This window comes from Osmerus mordax, chromosome 7 (assembly GCF_038355195.1).
Source record: "Osmerus mordax isolate fOsmMor3 chromosome 7, fOsmMor3.pri, whole genome shotgun sequence".
Taxonomy (NCBI): Eukaryota; Metazoa; Chordata; class Actinopteri; order Osmeriformes; family Osmeridae; genus Osmerus; species Osmerus mordax.
Genome location: NC_090056.1, coordinates 6,178,724 through 6,199,724, shown reverse-complemented (window position 1 = coordinate 6,199,724; position 21,001 = coordinate 6,178,724). Strand labels below are relative to the sequence as shown.

The window sequence follows — 21,001 nt, the reverse complement described above, 5'->3', positions numbered from 1 at the left end:
AAAGACGACCTTTAGTAATTCATTAGAGCTGTAGTTTCCTCGTCGACCACAGACGAGACCCTCGCCAGTACGAGACAGTGGCACATTTCCCTCGCGCGCGCCGGCAACAACCCCACTGTCACCATTATTGATTGAAGTCACGGGCAACTTTATTTCAATTACGTCTGGAACAGCTTAAGCGTTGGATTGAGGGAGATTGCCCAACGTGGGTCCTGTTCGCACAGTGTCCCTCTCAGGGCACCTCGGTTCATGCTCATGTTCCTCTCGCCAGGTGTTCACTGGAATCTTTGCCGTGGAGATGTTCGCCAAGCTGGTGGCCATGGACCCCTACTACTACTTCCAGGAAGGCTGGAACTGCTTCGATGGCTTCATCGTGACCTTGAGCTTGGTGGAGCTGGCGCTGGCCGATGTGGAGGGACTGTCCGTGCTGCGCTCCTTCCGTTTGGTAAACGAGCCCTCCTGTTTCCTACGACGATGCTTTGTATGAGACACGCTAATGTGTGAATGCGTTCACTGGTTGAACGGTAACTCAGTTTCTGTTGTGGTGATGATACATCTCTTTAGGGGAAGCAGGAACAGCGACTGATAGTTGCTTCTGTATGCTGTATGTCTGGGCTAAAGGTTATCAGCACAGCGATACCTGCTCAACGACTGTGGCTTCAATCACACTTGTCTTTTTCTTGCTCACTGCCCCAGTAGATAACCTGTGCTGTCCTCTGTTTTCTTCTCTCATCTCCTGTCATAACCCCCCCTTTCCCACAAACATACCCACACACACACTCTCTAACCTTCAAACACACACTCTCTCAATTTCTCTCTCTCTCTCTCTCTCTCTCTCTCTCTCTCTCTCTCTCTCTCTCTCTCTCTCTCTCTCCCTGTCTCCCTCTCTCCCTGTCTCTCTCTTTTTCCTGCTATATCTTTGGTGTGTGCCACGCCCAGCTGAGAGTGTTCAAGCTAGCTAAGTCGTGGCCCACCCTCAACATGCTGATCAAGATCATCGGGAACTCCGTGGGCGCCCTGGGGAACCTGACCCTGGTGCTGGCCATCATCGTGTTCATCTTCGCCGTGGTGGGCATGCAGCTGTTTGGAAAGAGCTACAAGGACTGCGTGTGTAAGATCGCCAGGGACTGCGAGCTGCCGCGCTGGCACATGAACGACTTCTTCCACTCGTTCCTGATCGTGTTCCGGGTGCTGTGCGGGGAGTGGATCGAGACCATGTGGGACTGCATGGAGGTGGCCGGCCAGGGCATGTGTCTGATCGTGTTCATGATGGTCATGGTCATCGGTAACCTGGTGGTGAGTTTGGAGATGTGGAGGGATATGGTGTCTGATTCTGGGTTTAGCATGAAGGGGGGAGATTGGGAGAAGACAGAGAGCGAGAGAAAGAAAAAGAAAGAAACAAATAAATATAGAGAGAGGTCACATTGTACTGGTCAAAGACCTGAGATAACTATGGATTATTTATCGCCGGGGTCCTGTGAAGAGTGTTAAAGTCCTCTCACGGGAGGTCATGTGACGAGGTGGGGGTCACAGCGCGTGTGTCTTCCGCCCTCTCCAGGTGCTGAACCTGTTCCTTGCCTTGTTGCTGAGCTCGTTCAGCGCAGACAACCTGGCGGCCACCGATGACGACGGCGAGCTCAACAACCTCCAGATCTCCGTGATCCGCATCAAGAAAGGCATCGCCTGGGGCAAGATCAAGGCGCGCGTGCTGATGGCCAGCGTCCTGCGCAAGCCTCCCATGGAGGACGAACAGAAGCCCCTGGACGACATGTACAACAAGAAGCTCAACTGCATCGCCAACCACACGGGCGCGGACATCAACCGCGACCTGGACTACACCAAGAACGGCAACGGCACCACCAGCGGCATCGGTAGCAGCGTGGGCAAATACATGATCGACGAGGACCACATGTCCTTCATCCACAACCCCAACCTGACCGTGTGCGTGCCCATCGCCGTGGGGGAGTCCGACTTTGAGAACCTCAACACGGAGGACTTCAGCAGCGAGTCGGAGAACGAGAACAGCAAGGAGGTGCGTACCGGGGGGGGGACGTTTAAAAGTCGGGTGTTTAACAGGTGGTCGCTTGACTCTGCCTCGGTTTTACTCTCACTTCGCCAAATGCTTGGGGCGGTAGTTACGTTTCTTTCATCTTTACGTATATAGGCAAAGCAGAATATAAGGCTGAGCTTATTGTATATGTATATTGCATGCGTGCTGTCATTGCAAGGTCCTACCCCATTGTTGCTGCGGTTCCCATCTCCCTCACCATGCAGTGGACAGGGGTGTTGCTCTCCTTGTGCTGCCCTCCATCTCCCTCCAAAGCCCTGATGTAAACTCCATTACTCAGCGCCCTCATCCAACATCATTCGGCCTGGAAGATGGAATGGATATGTGCTGACCTGTGGCTTTCTCCCAACGATAGCAAATGCATTAAGGACGGGCAGAATGGATGGCTCTGCCATCCGATAGCACCCCTCCACCCAAAGCACAGAGCCAATCTCAGTTGTTACTGATTTGAATGTGCTATTTATCTCTGAGTCTCCATTTCAGTTTCACATTCACTCTCAGATGCTGTGGATAAGTGCAGTAGATGTGTAAATCGTTTAGGAAGGGTAATTTATGGCTTCAGTACAAACTGCAAATGTGGACTTTTCGACAGGCCTGCAAACGCCTTTGTAAGCAGAGATTTGCTAAAACGTTTTAACAAATCGAAGCAACAAAGTGTTTGCAGACCTGTCCAAAGTCTATATTTGGTTTCTTATATACTACAACAATACGTGGGAAAATCCCAAATCAAACACGACGAATCTGGAGCAGACACCATGTTGTCAAGGTCAATTGCTACATCTTCAAGGCAACCACTTGTTGCTAGGTCCGTAAAAAACGATTGCAGACATCTGCGAACTTTCAGAAGTTTGCAAACCTTTTTGCGGACTTCTGAGACCTTCTCTTGACCAATAAGCGTATTGGTCTAATTATGGCTGCCCGCAATGTTTGGGGCTATCTCGTTGTTATGATCAGTTACCTATGCACTTTTGTAAAGCTCTCTCTTGGAAGTCGCTTTGGATAAAAGTGTCTGCTAAATGCATAAATGTAAATGTAAATATAATAATAGTATATAAGAAACTGTATTGTCTCCATGGTAATGTGCATTTGCTGGCCGGTTTCATACCCTGGCTGGGTTATTTAGATGCCTCATCTGAACACAGATGCACTAACTAGGTCCGCATGGACATCAGCTCTGCGGTGTGGGCTAGTACTGTGTGTTCTCCTCACCCACTGGAGTCCTGGGGGATTCCAAAGGCCCTGGGGACAGTGCAGCCTCAGGACGGCCGATGTGAGTAAACATGCGTTTGTGTGCGTTTGTCTGTGTTTGTCTGTGTGTGTGTGCGTGTGTGCGTGTGCGTGTGTGCATGTGCAGCTGGATGACACCAGCTCGTCAGAGGGCAGCACCATTGACATCAAGCCAGACGTGGTGGAGGAGGTGGTGGTGGAGACGGTGGAGGAGTATCTGGACCCCGACGCCTGCTGGACAGATGGTAGGGTGGAGCCCCCACCCCGACACACACACACACACACACACACACCCTCAATACGCCGGTCTATTGGCCTCAATGACTGTTCCTCATTCCGAGTGCATTTATGTACTGTGATGCCCGCGCCTTTTGCCTGCCAGGTTGCATTGCCAAGTACAAGTGCTGTGACGTGCCCATCACCCACGGCTGGGGGAAGCACTGGTGGTTCTTGAGGAAGACGTGTTACCTGATCGTGGAGCACAACTGGTTTGAGACCCTCATCATCTTCATGATCCTGCTGAGCAGCGGCGCGCTGGTGAGGAGGGACGCACACAGACGCTCGTACCGCACACTCTGCATTCTGCGCCGGCAACAAAACACCAGAGCCTAAAATGTACAATTTCGGGATAAAAAAACTGCAGGATTCGGCGTGGGGTCACCAGTAACCATCAAATAATGTTTTGCACACAAGCAACAGGGGGGTTTAGATTGAGACATGACTCGAAAATCGGCAGAGGAGGCCCGTTGCCGCGGTGTCTGGGGCGGGGGTTGATGCGAGCCAGAACAAGATGGGGCTGAGCTGCACCAGGCCGGGGGACCGGCGGGGAGGGGCCACGGGCGTGATTAATGGACTGTACCATTTATTAGATAGGGGATCTATTTCTGGTGCCAGGAGGCCCGATGCTCTCAAGCATGTCAAATGATACTAAAATAAGAGCAGTGCACAGCGCTGGGAAGACGGGGGGAGGTATACTCCACACAGGCGCTTTTATCCCCCTTTGTTCCCCTCCCCCAATCCCAAACTGTGAATGATTGTTAGTGATCGGTCATGCCCCCCCCCCCCCCCCCCCCCCGCACCCCCCCAACTCCTCTGCTGTTGTCTCCTCCTCCAGGCCTTTGAGGATGTGTACATTGAGCAGAGGAAGACCATCCGGATCATCCTGGAGTATGCAGACAGGGTCTTCACCTACATCTTCATCCTGGAGATGCTGCTCAAATGGGTGGCCTATGGCTTTGTTAAGTACTTCACCAACGCCTGGTGCTGGCTCGACTTCTTCATTGTGGATGTAAGTTCACCTTCCTGAATACTGAACGTTCACGTGTTGGCCAGGGTAGGAGGCTAGGATAGGAGGCTAGGGTAGGAGGCTAGGGTAGGAGGCTAGGGTAGGAGGCCAGGGTAGGAGGCTAGGGTAGGAGGCCAGGGTAGGAGGCCAGGGTAGGAGGCTAGGGTAGGAGGCTAGGGTAGGACAGTAAGTGGTCCTCAATCACACCCTGTTACGGGCATTGGGGGCAGCAGTAGTGATGTATCATAGAGAAACAAATACAGACCAAGCAAAAAATATATTAATAATAATAAAAATATTAAATATAGAATGAATTACCAGAAAATGAAAATGATTACCAGAAAAATAATTATTGTTTATTATGACTTATACTACATGAACGTTTTACTATACAGTTTTATTTTATATATGCATTTTTATACTATAAATCATACATTACATGTATAGAGTTTTTTTTATGTTGAGTGAAGTATGATTTCTGTTAAATCACAAAGTAATGAGTAACATTCCATATAATTTTTTCACCCCCGTAGAATAAAGTAGATGCCCTTGTTGCTGACCAGGGTGTGGTTATGTTGCTAGGGAAGAGATAGAATAGAAAAATTATTGAGAACTTTCATGGCATATAAAGGGTGAGAGGCATATTTACACACTATGATCAGTGGTATTTTTGCAGTCTTATTGTCCTAATAGTCATTTAAGATGACATGGCATAAACTACACAGACCACCTATACAGTACATCTGTATGCCTGTCACCTTTTAGATCTCCATGAAGCAACAATATCTCCCTGTGTTTACTTGGGTTCCTGTCAGTCCTGAGACGCTTGAATATAAAAGGGGATTCTCTGCTTGCAAATCTGGAGTTTTATTTTATTTTATTCATTTTTTACCATTGGTGTTCAAACAAGCAAGGAATTGTGTTGTCTGTTTCCCTTAATGCGCAAATGGAGACCAATTCTAAACAAGACAAAAGATTCAAATGTCAATACTCTGATATTGTAATACAAATATCATCACAAATTAGAATCAGCCAATCAATAATCCAGTTTATTGATCTGTATATTCAAGCCGTGCTCACCCCAACAACAGGATCTTTGTTAAAGTTGTGTCCTTGTCTGAAGTGTCCAATGCTGTCTTTAACTTGCTAACTGTTTACTATGTGTCTCAGTCTCCCTGTATCTCTCTGTGTAGCTCTCACTCTCTGCTCCTTCTGTGAGGTAACTTTGAAAATCTTGGAACGGGTGGAAATTCTTCATCCCATACTTTGACTCATTCATATTTGGGTTTTGGAATACATTTCATTAAAGACATTTGAGAATGTGAAAGACTAAATTAATAATTTTACACTTTATAAGGGCACTGAAATTATTACGGCCCAGTACAATGTCAATGGATGGACGAAGAATCTCCCAATGTTCTGACATTCACTTTGAACTAACCAACTCTCTACAGAATATAACACATCACACATCTAATATGTGAAAGAAAAACTGCTAAAATACCTGAAGTGGGCCAGATGATAGAGTAATCAACCTTAATCAACCCTTTTTTTTCTACGTATACAGTAGCATCTAAAACTGATGAGTAAACACACTTCAATTATAATTTTACACAATGACAGTGACAGTTAATACTGGCAGTCATTATGACCACACATCACACATACACCGTGGACACACAGATCCATGTCTTCACCAATATGCATTTGGCTCCAGCTCTTGATGCGTGTGAAATGGAATTAAGAGAATACGGACACTGATATAAGGATGTTATGGAAGACACTCCACCCTCAGTATTGATTCTGCCAAAGACAAATCACATTATAGTTTCAAAATTACCGTCTCCCCCTCACTCCTCCCCCATGGACTGACTGCATTGTAGCCCGCACCCCTCACCTCCCAACAACGCTTCGGGCCTCCTCCAGAGCCAGGGATTGTGATGATAACCACAGTGTGCTGTTGTGACCTAACACTTGGGGAAAAAACAGGACTCTACGTTTCCCCAAGCATTTGTTACCCAAATGACCCCTCATCCCCCATCCCCCTACCCCACCCCCACCCCTTTCCCCATCCTCCACCAGTTCCCCCTTAAAGTCTCCATCCTCCTTCTACCCCAGGAATGTTTGACATTGTGCTGAAATGTAATGATGGTGGGGACAGGCGGCCGGCGGTAAGTTGGGTCCTGACTAGTGGTCTCCCCCTTTAAAAGCTGCTGTCATTCTGCGTCTGGGTGGTGTGTTGGCCTGGGCCTCTGGCCTCCTGTGTCGTTGGTTATGATAACCATGTCTGTGGGCTCACAAGGGGGACACCATCATTAGCATGTATTACTTTTGAGTGTGTGTGCACTTCTGTGTGTGTGTGTGTGTTTCATATACCTTTTGTGTTTCGATATCTCATGTTTTGGTTATCTTTTCATTTGCCGCCTTTTCAATGTCACTATAATATTGTTATTAGAAGTCAGCCAGAGAGATAATATAGAAAAACTTATCAGGAATCGGAAGTACTTTATCTTCAATACATGTTAATGAATTCATTCATGTTTCTCAGAGAAAAAAAGATATATACTGTATAGAAAAAACTAAATAGTGTAGCACATGGTAGCATTGTATATGGATAAATATATATACAATCCTTTCCTTACAATTCCTCGTAATGATACTATTGTCGAGAGGAAGTGGATTCATCCTCCATCGGACATTTTCCTTTAGACGTTTTACCATTGTTTTGTTTTTGTTGTTCCTTTGGTTTTTAGTCGTGTTGTCTTTTCTGTTTCTGTTCTGTTTTGCCGCCATCATGGGATCACAGCCCCAGATGTCACTGGCCTTGCCTTGCAGTGAAGGGGCCGCCAGGACGCTGAGGTCACCCACACGGCTGGCCCGCTGTGGGGGGGGGGCCACGCTTCCTTTGAAGGGGGGGCACTCCAAGGGGTCAGGCTGAAGGTGACAATTACCCCACATACTGAACTGTAGATGAAGGCAAAATCTTCATTCACTTGTTGTAATACTCGCCATTGTGTGTGGAGTGGCTTGCCAGAAGTGAGCTGTTTTCAACACAGGGCCTACTGTTTCGTAGTTGGGAACGTCCGTGTCCATGTTGATTTGCGTTTTGGCAAGTCATCTGTAAAGATCATGGATAGCAAGCTAGAAATGTACAGCAGGACCACAATAGCATGCTCCAGACCAACTAATGGTCTTTGTCCAATACTTTCCCTCTCTGGTTACGTCCAACTCAGACAGAGTCCCATCTCGAACTGTTGTGATAATGCTCACCATTATCACAGTAAGAATGTCCGTCAGAATGAAGATTTTGCCTTTGTTAGAAATCCCCCCTCTGTGACTCTGGTCAGCTTTGGATGTTGTGAACTTTTGGCGGTGAGTTTGACCGGTTGTGTCGGTGTTGGAGGTGCCTTCAAATGTGTTCACTGTTAAATATACACTTTCTCAAGAAACTGGTGCTTTCTCACCCCAGGTCTCGCTTCGTACAGTATAAAACATGGCTGTTAAGGAAGAGATGCATACCTCATAGATTGACTTAGAGCCTGTTAGACAGGTTTAGCCCGAGAGAAATTACACAATAATGGCTCTGGATGAATATTATCGCGATAACGCTCCCAAGCCAATCACATTCTAGCATGGACTGAAGTTTGCCCCATCCTGAATCCTTACTCTACTCTGATAAAAGCTCCCCCCCCTCCCCTCTTAGGAGCCTCTAATGACTGGTCTTGTCTGGTTTGTGGCAGACAGTTTCCTGCACTCACACCCTCTCCCTCCTTGCATCTCCTAAGTACATCATAAGTACATCTTATTGACCACTCTCCTCATCCTCCATTTCCTTCTTTGTTAACGACTCTTGACTATATGTCAAGTAGCTTAGCTCAGCTGGATGTTCCTGTTCCCAAGGTGCTGCACACATGATGTCAAACGATGTTCTTGAGGGACATTGAAAACACTCAAATCTACTTCTTGAAGCCTCAGGAAGCTGAGAGCATTAGACGGCAGCAGCCGCTGTTAAAGTACAGGACGCATCAGTTTCTTTGAGGGGGTGTGGTGTAACTTCGTGTCATTATACTGTTACTCTACTGTCCAATTCTACTGTTACATTGCTGTGCGTCATTCTACTATGATTCGACTGTGTGCCATTCCGTCCTTTCAGTGCCGTCCAGTGCTAATGACCAGCCGGTCTTCCCTTTAACCCTCATCCCCTCTTCTGTGTGTGGTTCATGTGACTGTGGCTCTCCTTGGTTTACTTTGTGAATACCTGAATGTGTGTCAAATGATCCAAAAGACGTTGGCTGAAATGACGCACATGTATATGCTTACCTGTATTCTTTCTCTTAGGTTCCGTTAGTTTTTCTGTCTTAAATTGTATGGGATTTTATGCCCCAGCCCGAGAGCGACATGGAGAGACAATGTTAGAGGGGCAAGGGTAAGGCTCTCAAGTCTGTTGGGTTTCTATGAATTTCTACAGGGGTAACCTCTTTACCTTCCCTCCCTCCCTCCCTCCCTCGACCCCCCCCACCCCGACCCCTTCGCCTGTATCTATACTAAATCAGTCATGCAGCACACTAGTCTGCCTAATTTTCCCCCTGTTTGAGTCTTATGTCTCTCTCTCTTTCTTTCCCTTTCCTCTCTCTTTTTTTTCTCCTCTCAACCACAAGTTTCTTTGCAGGTACAAAGGACATGTCACGCCTCGTCAACTGCCCTAAAATATCTGAAACAAATCCCTGTGGCCTACTGCTACTAAAATACACGACACACATAAAACCTATACTAAACAATGACCTTCTCTCTCAGTGTATATACATGTATAAATGCAATATTATACATGCATATACATGCATAGATTTATGTGTGTATGTCAAGCAAGTCTCCGCCTATGCCAGGGCCATCTCTTCCCTAGTGAATATTCTCACTTCTAACAGTTTGGAACCTCTTTTGCTTCTCTGTTTTTGTGTAGGTGTCTATAGTCAGCCTTGTAGCTAATGCGCTGGGCTACTCCGATCTAGGGCCCATTAAATCACTCAGGACACTAAGGGCCTTGAGACCCCTCAGAGCCTTGTCACGTTTTGAAGGGATGAGGGTAAGAGCCAAAGCTAAGCAGCTGATCCTTCCGCATGCCCATTCAACAGTTAAAGCATGCTAGAAACTGATCAAAAAGAATCAAACTTTATGAGAGAACAAAAAAACATACAAAAATCATATTGGGGGGAATTTCAAGACCAGTTACTAAAGACAGGAAGTCACCTTTCCATGTACACAAATCCATTTACTTTCTACGTGAAAAAAAACCCAAGTCATGATGCAGCTATAGTAAATGCTATACTTACCAAAATAAATATTATACTAGATGAAATTGAATCTTTTGTTATGATCCCTATTTGGATTGAGATTTTTTAGAACTCTGTTTGAGAAAAAAAAGAAGAAAACTGTGAAATAGCAGGATATGCCATAAAGCTGCCTCATCACACAAGACTAGAAAATTGCTTATTTCATACTTTTTTTTGGATTGGCTTGATAGATGTTAATGTGAAATTAGTCAAAGCTGTATCAAAAATATGCCAAACAACATGCCATCTCATGGAAAATTTTCAATCAACAATTGGCTGTTCATCTGACCTAATTCTCAACTACTGCTTTTAATCTAGAACTCCCTTCCCTCCACCTGTCCCCCGCTACCCTAACACATACCTACCTACCCAGTTCACCCCATCCCAATACATTTGGCTCAGAGAACAACCAGTGGGAACCAGGGACCCCAATCACCCTCCAACCCCTCCACCCTCCACCCCCCCCCCCCCCCTCGCTCGCCAGTCACAACACAAGCCTGACCTCACAGGATGACTTGGAAACAACCATGTGGAGGAATCTGTTACCATAATAACAATGGAAGCAGCAGTAATACTGCAACTCTTGTTGGCCCAAACCATGAACCATGTTGTCTTCTACTGATTCATTGGTTTCTTCTAAAGCAGCAAGCCTTTGGGCCAAATGGTTTCTCTGGTTGTTTCGGCCATCTTATTTGCGATGTTCTACAAACTGATTGGTCCACATTGTGACTGGTGGGGTAGTGATGGGTTGGGCCTGGTTGTTGTCACCTGTAGTCTCTCCCTCTCTCTCTCCCTCCCTCTCTCTGTCTCTCCCTCTCTCTCTACCCTTGGACTGGTTGCCTTGTCTTCTAGTTTGAGCTTCTCTTCTGTACCACAGTCCCCACTCCCCTCCTCCAGACCCCCTCCATGTGCAGCACTGTGCAGCACTCTGCCTTCCCCCTCTCCCCCTCCTCCTCCTCCACTGCTCACTCCATCTCGGCCCATGTTCCGCTGGGCCAGCCGGCCGTGCGGGTCACCACCGCACTCTCTCCTGCTTGTCCAGGATCCATCTGTATCAGGGACTGAGACAGAAAACCACACACTCACATTGATGTGGGTTTGGGAGGAAAGTATTTGTTAAGCTTCTGCCAGTTACTTCTTTTGACTTTCTTTGGGGTCAAAACTTCCAACGGACTTGTTAAAAACAATTCTAGTCTCGTAGTTTAAATCAAATGAATAATAGTTGACTTGGTATGGACTTATTTGGTCAATGTACAGTACGTAAGCACACAGGCCAGATTTAACATATTTGGTTTGGTTTTTGGTGGATTTTGACCCAAGGCAGAAGCTTAGGAAATATGTGAAGCTGCCATCTCAAGACATTACTGTCACCATGTCATGGCACAACACAGCGCATACTACAGGTCCCACATCCTGTTGCCTTCCACTCCCACAGGAAGGGAAACTGGGAGGCAACACTGGGCCCAGTTGGATCTCTATCAGAGCAGTGGATCGGGAAGGGGGTGGGGGGAGGGGGGAGGGGGGTGGCAGGGGCCATCATGACAGCGTTAGGACAACACTCTCAACCCTTTAGGCAGAGAATGTGTCTCCCCTCTCAATGCCCCAAAAATGACAGACCAGGTGTAGGACATTCCTATTCTTTTCTGAGGATAGTTTTTCAATTTGAAATTCCATTCATACAGAAATTTCCCATTCATATTATTTATCCAGCGGAATAAAAAAATGATGCCGTGGCCAAAACAAGCAGACATCAGAACCTTTAGGCCCTGGATAAGCTTCATGGATGTTCTTATGAATGCAGAAACAAATACCAATGTGGTAGCTGTCAGTTTGTGTACTTTGCGTAGGGATAAGTCTAGACTGGTCTGAACAGTTGTGTCATTTTTGAGGTTTGGTACAGTTATAATGGAACCTCATTGTTGTAGAATGTTTCAGTCCTGTACCAATGCGCCTATGAATGACCACATTCATAGAGTGTATGTGGTATGAAGTGAGGGTGGCCCAGTAATGCAAGTGAACAAAAAATTAATGCAAGAATTTGATCCCGCTGTACCAATTTACTTCCTTTATAATGTCTTTGTTCATCAATTGACTTGTCATTTTGTTTGAAACTGAATGAAAATTGAGGTCAACGCGATAAATAAATGGACAGGGAAGTACGCGAATGGAGAGATGACACCATATGAAAGAGATTCTGGAGAGTTAGAATGTTGAGAACCTTTACATTCCCTCTGCCTTGAGTTTTCTGGCACCTTGGAACGCAGGACGCCAATGCAACTCAACAGCTGGCAGTGCAGCTTAATATAGAACACATTGCACTGCCTAACATGCAATGACTGTGGGCTGTTTTGACTGATTTCTTAAATGCTCTCTCTTATTGCTGCTTTTGGAATTTAATTCGTCCTTTTTTTGCGCAATGCATCCTACGAGAATGACACCGTCACTAGTCCTTATGCCGGTCACACTTAGAACAATACTTTTTTCCCAATTCTGCTTATGAGCTTTGTCCGCAATGACCAAGTAATAAGAATGTTACTGCATTTTTTTGGTTTATTTTCCAACAGACTGCCGACGATCAACAGGATATTGCAAATGATAATGTTTACCACTGGGCCATTGAATATCAACTCTGAGCCCTTTGCTACTGTATATTAAAGATTAGCAGACGACACATTGATATTCCTATTAACAGTGACACCCAGGCACAGGTTTTGCCATATTGGATTCATAGGTCTCGATTCCTGTTTTACAGGATCCATACCGTGCTTACAATATGTTTGTTAGTCACAGCAGCGGTCCCATACACTGATTAGACCTATAAGCAAGCAATGATACGGCCATTATCTCTTTATCTCTCTATCCACACATTTCTCTATCTATTTATTTATTGATTTGAATGGTTCTTGAGATTGCACAACAATGCCATGTAACACGCATGTACTATCTAATTGCCGATGCACATTATGCACTTTTGAAAGCCATTTTCCCTCTTTTGATAAAAAAAGCACATCCCTAGTCTTAAATACCTGGAATTTTTTCAACCTGTCAGTTCTAGCTTAGCTAGAGCCACAGCTAGCGGTCGTTCTCTCAGCAAGTGTACTGCTGTCTGTCCTATGGGACCAGCGGGAGGTGTTCACATGCAGTGCACTATTAGCATCCCAGCACCCAGAAAGATTGAATTTCACATTCATTTTTCTATGGATAATATAAGTATTTGTTTACTGTACATACTGTTTGTGTTCAAAATTGCAATCAAATACATGGCAGTCCATATATTAAACACCTGAATATTTAAAAATGAAGCGTCTAACGCTTTAAGATCACATACAGACCCAAAATGTAAAAAGTAGTACGACGACACCTTTATCAAACTCTGCACATGCTGAGAGAATCCTGCTCCGAGAGCTCAGCGCCACCCCCCCCCTGACGCCCCCCCCCCCGCCCCGCCCCATCCCGTGTCTTGTCTGTATGAGGAGGGAATATGGCTCCACAAATGAGTCTGCGAAAGACATGCATGCTCAGCTGTCTGCCTGAGAGCTGCTGGTCGGCCTGCCTGACACTGTTAGTGAGCGCTCCACCCTGCGCTGAGCTTACTGCCAAATGAGTGTACGGGAGGTGGTCCGGCTAGATGCTAGTAGGGGCTAAACTTTGGATCTAAGGCGGGGAATTGACGAGATTAGAATGCTGTAGTGTTTATTATTCATTGTATGTAACTAACATTTCAAATGTGCTAGTCTGGGAGATGGGTGTATAAAAAATGTGTTAGGCCAAGTGTCAGAGAGTGTTAATTGGGGGAGGGGGGGGGGGGTGTTGTATAGTATAGAGCTGAGGCTGCATACTGGTATTGCGATCGTCCATAGGTCCATTCATCTGCACCATAGCCTGGACTATCAGGAAGACAAAGTGGTGTGTCAGTGCATGTGCTCCTCCCCCCTGGGCCAGCCACGTGCCGGATCAGATCAAAGCGGGATGCGGTAACATTAGTGAAGTCCTAATTAAAACGGGACCGTCACCGCTCTCTCCCTGTACTTTTAAATGCACTGCAGGAGCCCTACACCCAAGGTCACAAATATCCAAACGGCCACAGCTGAATGCGTGATGCCACCTCGACGGAATTCCACTTCTGTGTTTAGAACACACCTTTTTTTCCACACACAAAAGCCACATTTGAGCAGATGCCATAGCAGTATGCAGCAGCGCTCTATAGGCAGGGTTTTGGTGTCACAGGGTTGGCTTCAAGGCTCTCACTCTGTCATGTCCTGTCTTCCCCGGTCTGGTCTAGGTGGTAGTCAACGCCTTGGTGGGTGCCATCCCTTCAATTATGAATGTGTTGCTGGTTTGCCTCATCTTTTGGCTGATTTTCAGTATCATGGGGGTCAACTTGTTTGCGGGCAAGTACTACTACTGTTTTAACGAAACCGCCGAGGCGTACTTTGAACCGGACGTGGTCAACAACAAAACGCAATGCCTGGCCCTCATGGCCGCAAACTATTCTGAGGTCAGGTGGAAGAATGTCAAGATCAACTTTGACAATGTCGGCGCCGGCTACCTTGCCCTGCTCCAAGTGGTGAGAGCGGCCCCTCTTTTCTCTTCCATCCTGTCCTCGTGTCTCTCTCTTCTCTGTCGCTCACCAGCTGTGCTTTTCTCCTCTCACTTGTCCATCCATGTCTTCTCAAAGTGCTCCGAGGCTCTGTTGTGCTTCTATTCATGTCTTTTTCCTCATTGTTGCTTTTTCGGCACTCTTTCCTCATTTCCTTGTTTCTTTCCAAGCTCTTTTGCAGGACACACATCATATTTTGGTTTGGTTTGGGTATCTCTTGCCATAATTTGAACATGATACATTTTCTTTGGGGCTTCCACCCTCGTTAATCTGACTTGTATCTCCCCTTTTTAAAAGGCCACTTTCAAAGGCTGGATGGACATTATGTACGCAGCAGTCGACTCAAGAAGGGTACTATAACATACCGTTGTGTCAGTGATTAAAACAATGTGTTGTGCAGTGTGTGCAAGAGGTAATGACAGCTATTTTAATACCATATGCAATCCTGTCGAATTAGCATGTTGAACTTTTCATCTCTGTTTAGGTGGAAGACCAGCCTATTTATGAAGACAACATCTACATGTACATCTACTTTGTAATCTTCATCATCTTCGGCTCCTTTTTCACCCTCAACCTCTTCATCGGTGTGATCATTGACAACTTCAACCAGCAGAAGAAAAAGATAAATACCCTTTTCTGGCATGCCCTCTCTATGCTAAAATTCTACATTTCAAAGGATGTCTGCTTCGGGTCCTTCTGCCCTTGGTTTTATGCACTGGTAGACTTACCTTAATAAAAAATAGGGGTTGTAACCAAATCTTTGTGTATCCCCTATACTTTGGGGGTCAGGATATCTTCATGACAGAAGAACAGAAGAAATACTACAATGCCATGAAGAAACTGGGTTCCAAAAAACCCCAAAAGCCTATTCCGCGACCACAGGTTTGCCCTCCACTTGCGTCTTCATCACAAACAGTCACAGAAAACATGATCCAAATGGGTCAGTGCTTTGTGTGGCAGCGATGCATTCTAATGGCCGTGTTCTTCTTCTCGTCGTTTCTCCTCGCCAGAACAAGATCCAGGGGATGGTGTTTGACTTTGTGACCCAGCAGGTCTTTGACATCTCCATCATGATCCTCATCTGCCTGAACATGGTCACCATGATGGTGGAGACGGACGACCAGTCGGACGAGACGGAGAACATCCTCTACTGGGTCAACTTCATCTTCATCGTGGCCTTCACCACCGAGTTTGTGCTCAAGCTCTTCGCTCTGCGCCACTACTACTTCACTAATGGCTGGAACATCTTTGATGTGGTGGTCGTCATCCTCTCTGTAGTTGGTAAGTGTCAAGTGTAAAAACATTTCTGTGTTTTAGTTATTTGTTGTATTACTTTGCAGTTTAGAGCTAACTGGACGGCCGATGGTGGGAATCAAGACCTTTAAACCTATTCACAGAAATCCTGTTTTGTTTTATGTGGATTGTGCCTAAATAGTCGGAGTGGGGCTTGGCTATCCACTAACTGTTTATTTTATGCACCCTCAGGTATGTTCCTGGCAGATATCATTGAGAAGTACTTTGTCTCACCGACCCTGTTCAGGGTCATCCGACTGGCACGTATTGGCCGTATCCTACGTTTGATCAAAGGAGCCAAGGGTATCCGAACTTTGCTCTTTGCCCTGATGATGTCACTGCCAGCTCTGTTCAACATCGGGCTCCTGCTGTTCTTGGTCATGTTCATCTTTTCCATCTTCGGCATGTCCAACTTCGGCTACGTCAAACATGGCGCGGGGATCGATGACTTGTATAACTTTGAGACTTTTGGGAACAGCATGATCTGCCTGTTCATGATCACCACGTCTGCTGGCTGGGACGGCCTCCTCCTGCCCATCCTGAACTACCCCCCCGACTGCGACCCGAACTTCGAGAACCCCGGCACCACAGTGAAGGGCGACTGCGGCAACCCCTCGGTGGGCATCTTCTTCTTCGTCATGTACATCATCATCTCCTTCCTCATCGTGGTCAACATGTACATCGCCATCATCCTGGAGAACTTCAGCGTGGCCACGGAGGAGAGCGCCGACCCGCTCAGCGAGGACGACTTTGAGACCTTCTACGAGATCTGGGAGAAGTTTGACCCCACCGCCTCGCAGTTCATCACCTTCGCCAAACTTGGAGACTTTGCCGACACGTTAGAGCACCCGTTGCGCGTGCCCAAGCCCAACACCATAGAGCTGATCGCTATGGACATGCCCATGGTGAGTGGTGACCGTATCCACTGCCTGGACATCCTGTTTGCCTTCACCAAGCGTGTGTTGGGTGACAGCGGCGAGCTGGACATGCTGAGGCAGCAGATGGAGGAGCGCTTTGTGGCGGCCAACCCGTCCAAGGTGTCCTACGAGCCAATCACAACCACCCTCCGCCGCCGGCAAGAGGATGTCTCAGCCAAGAGGATCCAGAACGCCTACCGTGCCCATCTCATCAGGCGCGGTTTTGTGTGCAAGCGGCGGCGAACTTTCACCAACAACAAGCTGGAGAATGGAGGGACCAACCAGGAGAAGAAAGAGAGCACACCTTCCACTGCCTCGCTCCCCTCCTATGACAGTGTGACCAAACCCGACAAGGAAAAACAGGAAGAAATCGAAGGGGGAAGGAAAGAGAAGGACAGAAACCAAAAAGATGAACGGGAATCCAAATGTTAGGGTTCAGTGGCTGTCAAGGTCCAGTAAGACACAACGAGGAGAGACTCTGAGGCCGACCCCCTTCAAATGTACAAAAAGATCATTTGCAAGTAAAAAAACTACAAAACATAAAAAAAATGTTTACAGACTTGAATATGTTCAAGGCAACATGGTTTCTTACTTTGTTGAAGATAACCGAACCAAACAATCAGTTTACCACAGGACTTTGCTGCAATCGTGACCAATTTCTCCAAACGAGAAGGCACCACAAGAAAAAATGACTCAAAAGTGTGCACAGCCAATGGCACACATATTTCCTGTGGACTGTCAGTTGAATGGACAGAGTTTTCTGCTAGATGTTGTAGTTTGGAGAAGCCTTTCTCTGCCACCACCTTGTGTGGACCCCCTGCAGCAAATGTCCATCTCCGTGGAACCCTGCCAGAACCTTCTAGAACTGTCTTAGCAGTCTGAGGGGATTTCCATTCCTTTGAGTTCAGCATACTTATCAAGGAAAACCAAGAATCAACCAAGCAACATTAAATTCAAGGAAATGTCATAGTTAGAGGAAAGAAAAATCCGGAACAGTAGACAAGACAGTAGGCAGTTTCCATGTGCTGAGTATACTTGCATCTTAACATTATTTGAGCAGCAAAAAAAAAAAAAATACTAACATTTTGCCCATGTCACTTAATCCTCTCATCTTCTCTTTGTTATACTGACATTGAAAAATGCATTTTCTACATGGGCTTTCACACTGATTGGGTAGGAGGCATTAAGTCCATGTTTTGGCTGGAGGGGACTTGCTCCGACCGAGTTCCAGATAAATAATAATAATTGTGCTCGTTCAATGCATAGAAATGACCTGCATGAAGGCATGTTTTGATCAGGAATCATGCATGAGTGATCATAGTCCACAAGACACTAATTCTCAGACCACAACAGTGGCTTGACCATAAGCTTGAGACTGTCCACTTGGAAGAAGAATTATCTTGACAGGAAAATCTTGATATATATCATATTGGATATATATATTTATATATATGTGATAGTAAGAATATTGAGGGAATTGAACTGGTATGACTCTACCCATCTCTAATATTGCTTTTCAACTGCCAGACTTATCAAACCTTTAGAGATTAAAGGCAAGCAGAGGATCCAAGCACTCAGAGGCGATTCTCAATTCAAAACCAGTATACATTTTTGCTTCTCTGAGTTTTGTGAGCGGGGCAGTGATTGGGCGATGCTGAGAGCCACATCTTCCATAAACTAGGATGCACATATTTCTTTTTGTTGCAGAACTAGGTCTGTCATTCGAAACCAAATCTGGGGTCTTGTATCTACCTTGGAGTTAACACGTTAGCCCCTGATGGTTAATTCCCCTGCTGGTGGTCTCTGTCATTGTAGCAGTGAGGGCAGACCAAGGTATCCCACCATGGAGACCGAGTGTGGTGGGGGCCAGGAGTGCGAGTGAGTGGACCCGCCCTGACGGCTGTGTTGGTGGACCTGGCCGGGCCGTTATGGGCAAGGTGGGATCCTCACTCACAAGGTCGACCTAAAGCTTCCATCGATTCCTTTCATAGCTGTTCAGCTTCTTTAAAAAAAAATCCTCTGTCAGTTCTCTCTATTAGAGTATTACTCACGTGAGTTATGTGGTGAACAGCGTGTAGCCTTTTCCCAGACCCTTCTGTTGAATTACGATGACCTTCTTATATGGCACTCTGGAAAGAGGGTTCTCAACCGCGAGCATGTGACGATGACCAACCAGAACAATAGATAGAGCGAAGAATGCCCACGAGGACGTAATGAGGCTCTCCCGGCACACGCTAAAACACACCTGGCCGGCCAAAAAAAGGTTTTGGAATGTTAGGAAAAAAAGGTACTTGTTTGATATTTCAGGGAGGCGGAGGGATATTATGGACCAATGTTACTGAAAGCGAGTCGAGCCACTCCCTCCAGAAGGTTCTAGACTGACTGCCATGAAAATAAGAGAGGGATAAGGTTTGGCCAGGGCCGCAGGGAGAGAGAAAATAGGGCCTCTATCTTTGTTCGGAGTGCTGAAAGTCCCATGTGTGTCAGTGTATCATTGCACTTTTTGGGACCTCTTTAACACTGTGCAGTGTTGGACCCAAGCTTGCCCCCATCCTGTCACAAGCTCATCATCCTGCCCCCCCACTCGAGAAGGCTCTTCCGAGTTTGGGAGAAGTTATGTTCTGTTATCGACATCTCAAAGCTTGTCCTGTCGGAAATGGAGATATATCCATAGGCCTCACATCGACATGGATTCATCAGCTAATCATTTCTATCACGACAACTCTGAGGATGCGGCTCAGACGAGAGAGCGGGCCGGAGTCCAGTCTCTCTGTGAGTGGTACTGTAGGCGAGACACAACCTTCTCCTTAGGTGTATCTGCTGGCTTTTTTTTCTACACAGGAAGGATGGTCCTATTTACAAACAGATGCCTGGCCACAATTGGCATCTAAGGACATGCCACAGAAGCCATTGTGGTGTGTTTAACACTGCCTGTACCTGAACCCCCTGTCTGGACAAATACCTGAGGTCTGTTTACATGAGGTCTCAAATTCAGTTTGGCCGCTGCACACTTAAACCAAATACATTCCCAAACAAGAACCACGAGAGCAACTCCAACGCCTGCCGACGTTTCCCATGCTCATCTTGGATGTAATGTTTAGAAGGATGCGTTCACGCTTGGAGGAAGAAAAAAATGAAAACAAATATATGTACAGTGCAGGCTAGGATGTAAATGGCACAATCGCTGAAAAAGAATGAACTTTTTGAGAGAAACTATAAATACTGTATTATATTATTTTATTTTATTGGCATGCTTTGTTGTGTTTTTTTGTAAATACTGAATTTTAAAAAGTTGCTAATAATAATCTAAAATGAATAATAACAATAATATAGAATGGCTTCCAGCTATGCCCTTTGTCACATTTGTTACCTTTTGGATTTTTTGACACTTTTCACTTTGTTGATGGAAATTGAATGAAATATAGATAATATATAATACAAAAGATATATACATGGATACATATATATGTCTATATGTATATACATTATACAGAAGAACACTGTCACATTTGATTTATGTGCAACACGTTCAGTGGATGTCTAAAACTGGTTGGTCCAGCACCATAAGTGTTGAGGAATAGCTCATGTATGATGCAACTGGAGCTGCTTGCAGTGGATTGTAGCCTGATAACAATGAAAGGATTATGCTACCAGCACATTTCTCACTTTCTGCAAAGTTTTCATACCTGTCACCTGCACAGAATATGTACACACACACACAAACACACACATAGAGGCACTGACACAGACACTCAAGCACACACACCAACACACATGCTCCTCACTCAACATATTAAACCAGTAATTTGTCCCAAGTTGGAGTCAGTTGGTGTGGCTGCTTCATCCACTGAATATCACAATCTCCCATGGCCTACCCATACACATCAGTGCCGTTACAGTTACAAACTCTTACCCAACAAGTCTTCTTGCTTTTCATCTATACATTGTTTTCTTTCCTTTTTTTGGGTTCAAGTGTCGTTCCACTCAGTGGCATGTGCCTTTTTCTGCTTTTTCTGTGAATTTGGACGATGATGCCACAACTTCAAATGTTTCCAAACTGTGGAGGGCAGGGGCGAGGGAGGGTGGATTGTTAGGGGGTGTGACGACATGGAGCACAACATAATCAGGGACCTGAGTCTACACAAGTAGTCAGATATACTGCCTGAGGATTGTCTTATACACCCCCCCATTCCATCTAGATATTTAACAGTGCAATGTTAACAAAAAAATGGCTAACTCAAGTGTTCTGTTCTCTGTGCTATATGTGTCACCCACTTGGCTTGT

At 45.9% G+C, this 21,001-nt stretch overlaps 1 protein-coding gene across 1 annotated transcript in view; it reads left to right on the top strand.

Moving 5' to 3' along the window:
* Positions 1–20,755, top strand: part of scn8aa (sodium channel, voltage gated, type VIII, alpha subunit a) — a 43,584-nt gene extending 22,829 nt beyond the window's left edge. The window contains 13 exon segments of the mRNA XM_067240543.1: positions 272–445; positions 940–1,296; positions 1,559–2,032; positions 3,423–3,540; positions 3,678–3,832; positions 4,410–4,583; positions 9,538–9,660; positions 14,190–14,474; positions 14,805–14,858; positions 14,992–15,129; positions 15,285–15,389; positions 15,518–15,788; positions 15,993–20,755. Of these exon segments, the coding sequence (XP_067096644.1) occupies positions 272–445; positions 940–1,296; positions 1,559–2,032; positions 3,423–3,540; positions 3,678–3,832; positions 4,410–4,583; positions 9,538–9,660; positions 14,190–14,474; positions 14,805–14,858; positions 14,992–15,129; positions 15,285–15,389; positions 15,518–15,788; positions 15,993–17,149 (3,585 nt within the window). The 3' untranslated portion in view covers positions 17,150–20,755.
* The last annotated feature ends 246 nt before the right edge of the window (positions 20,756–21,001 follow it).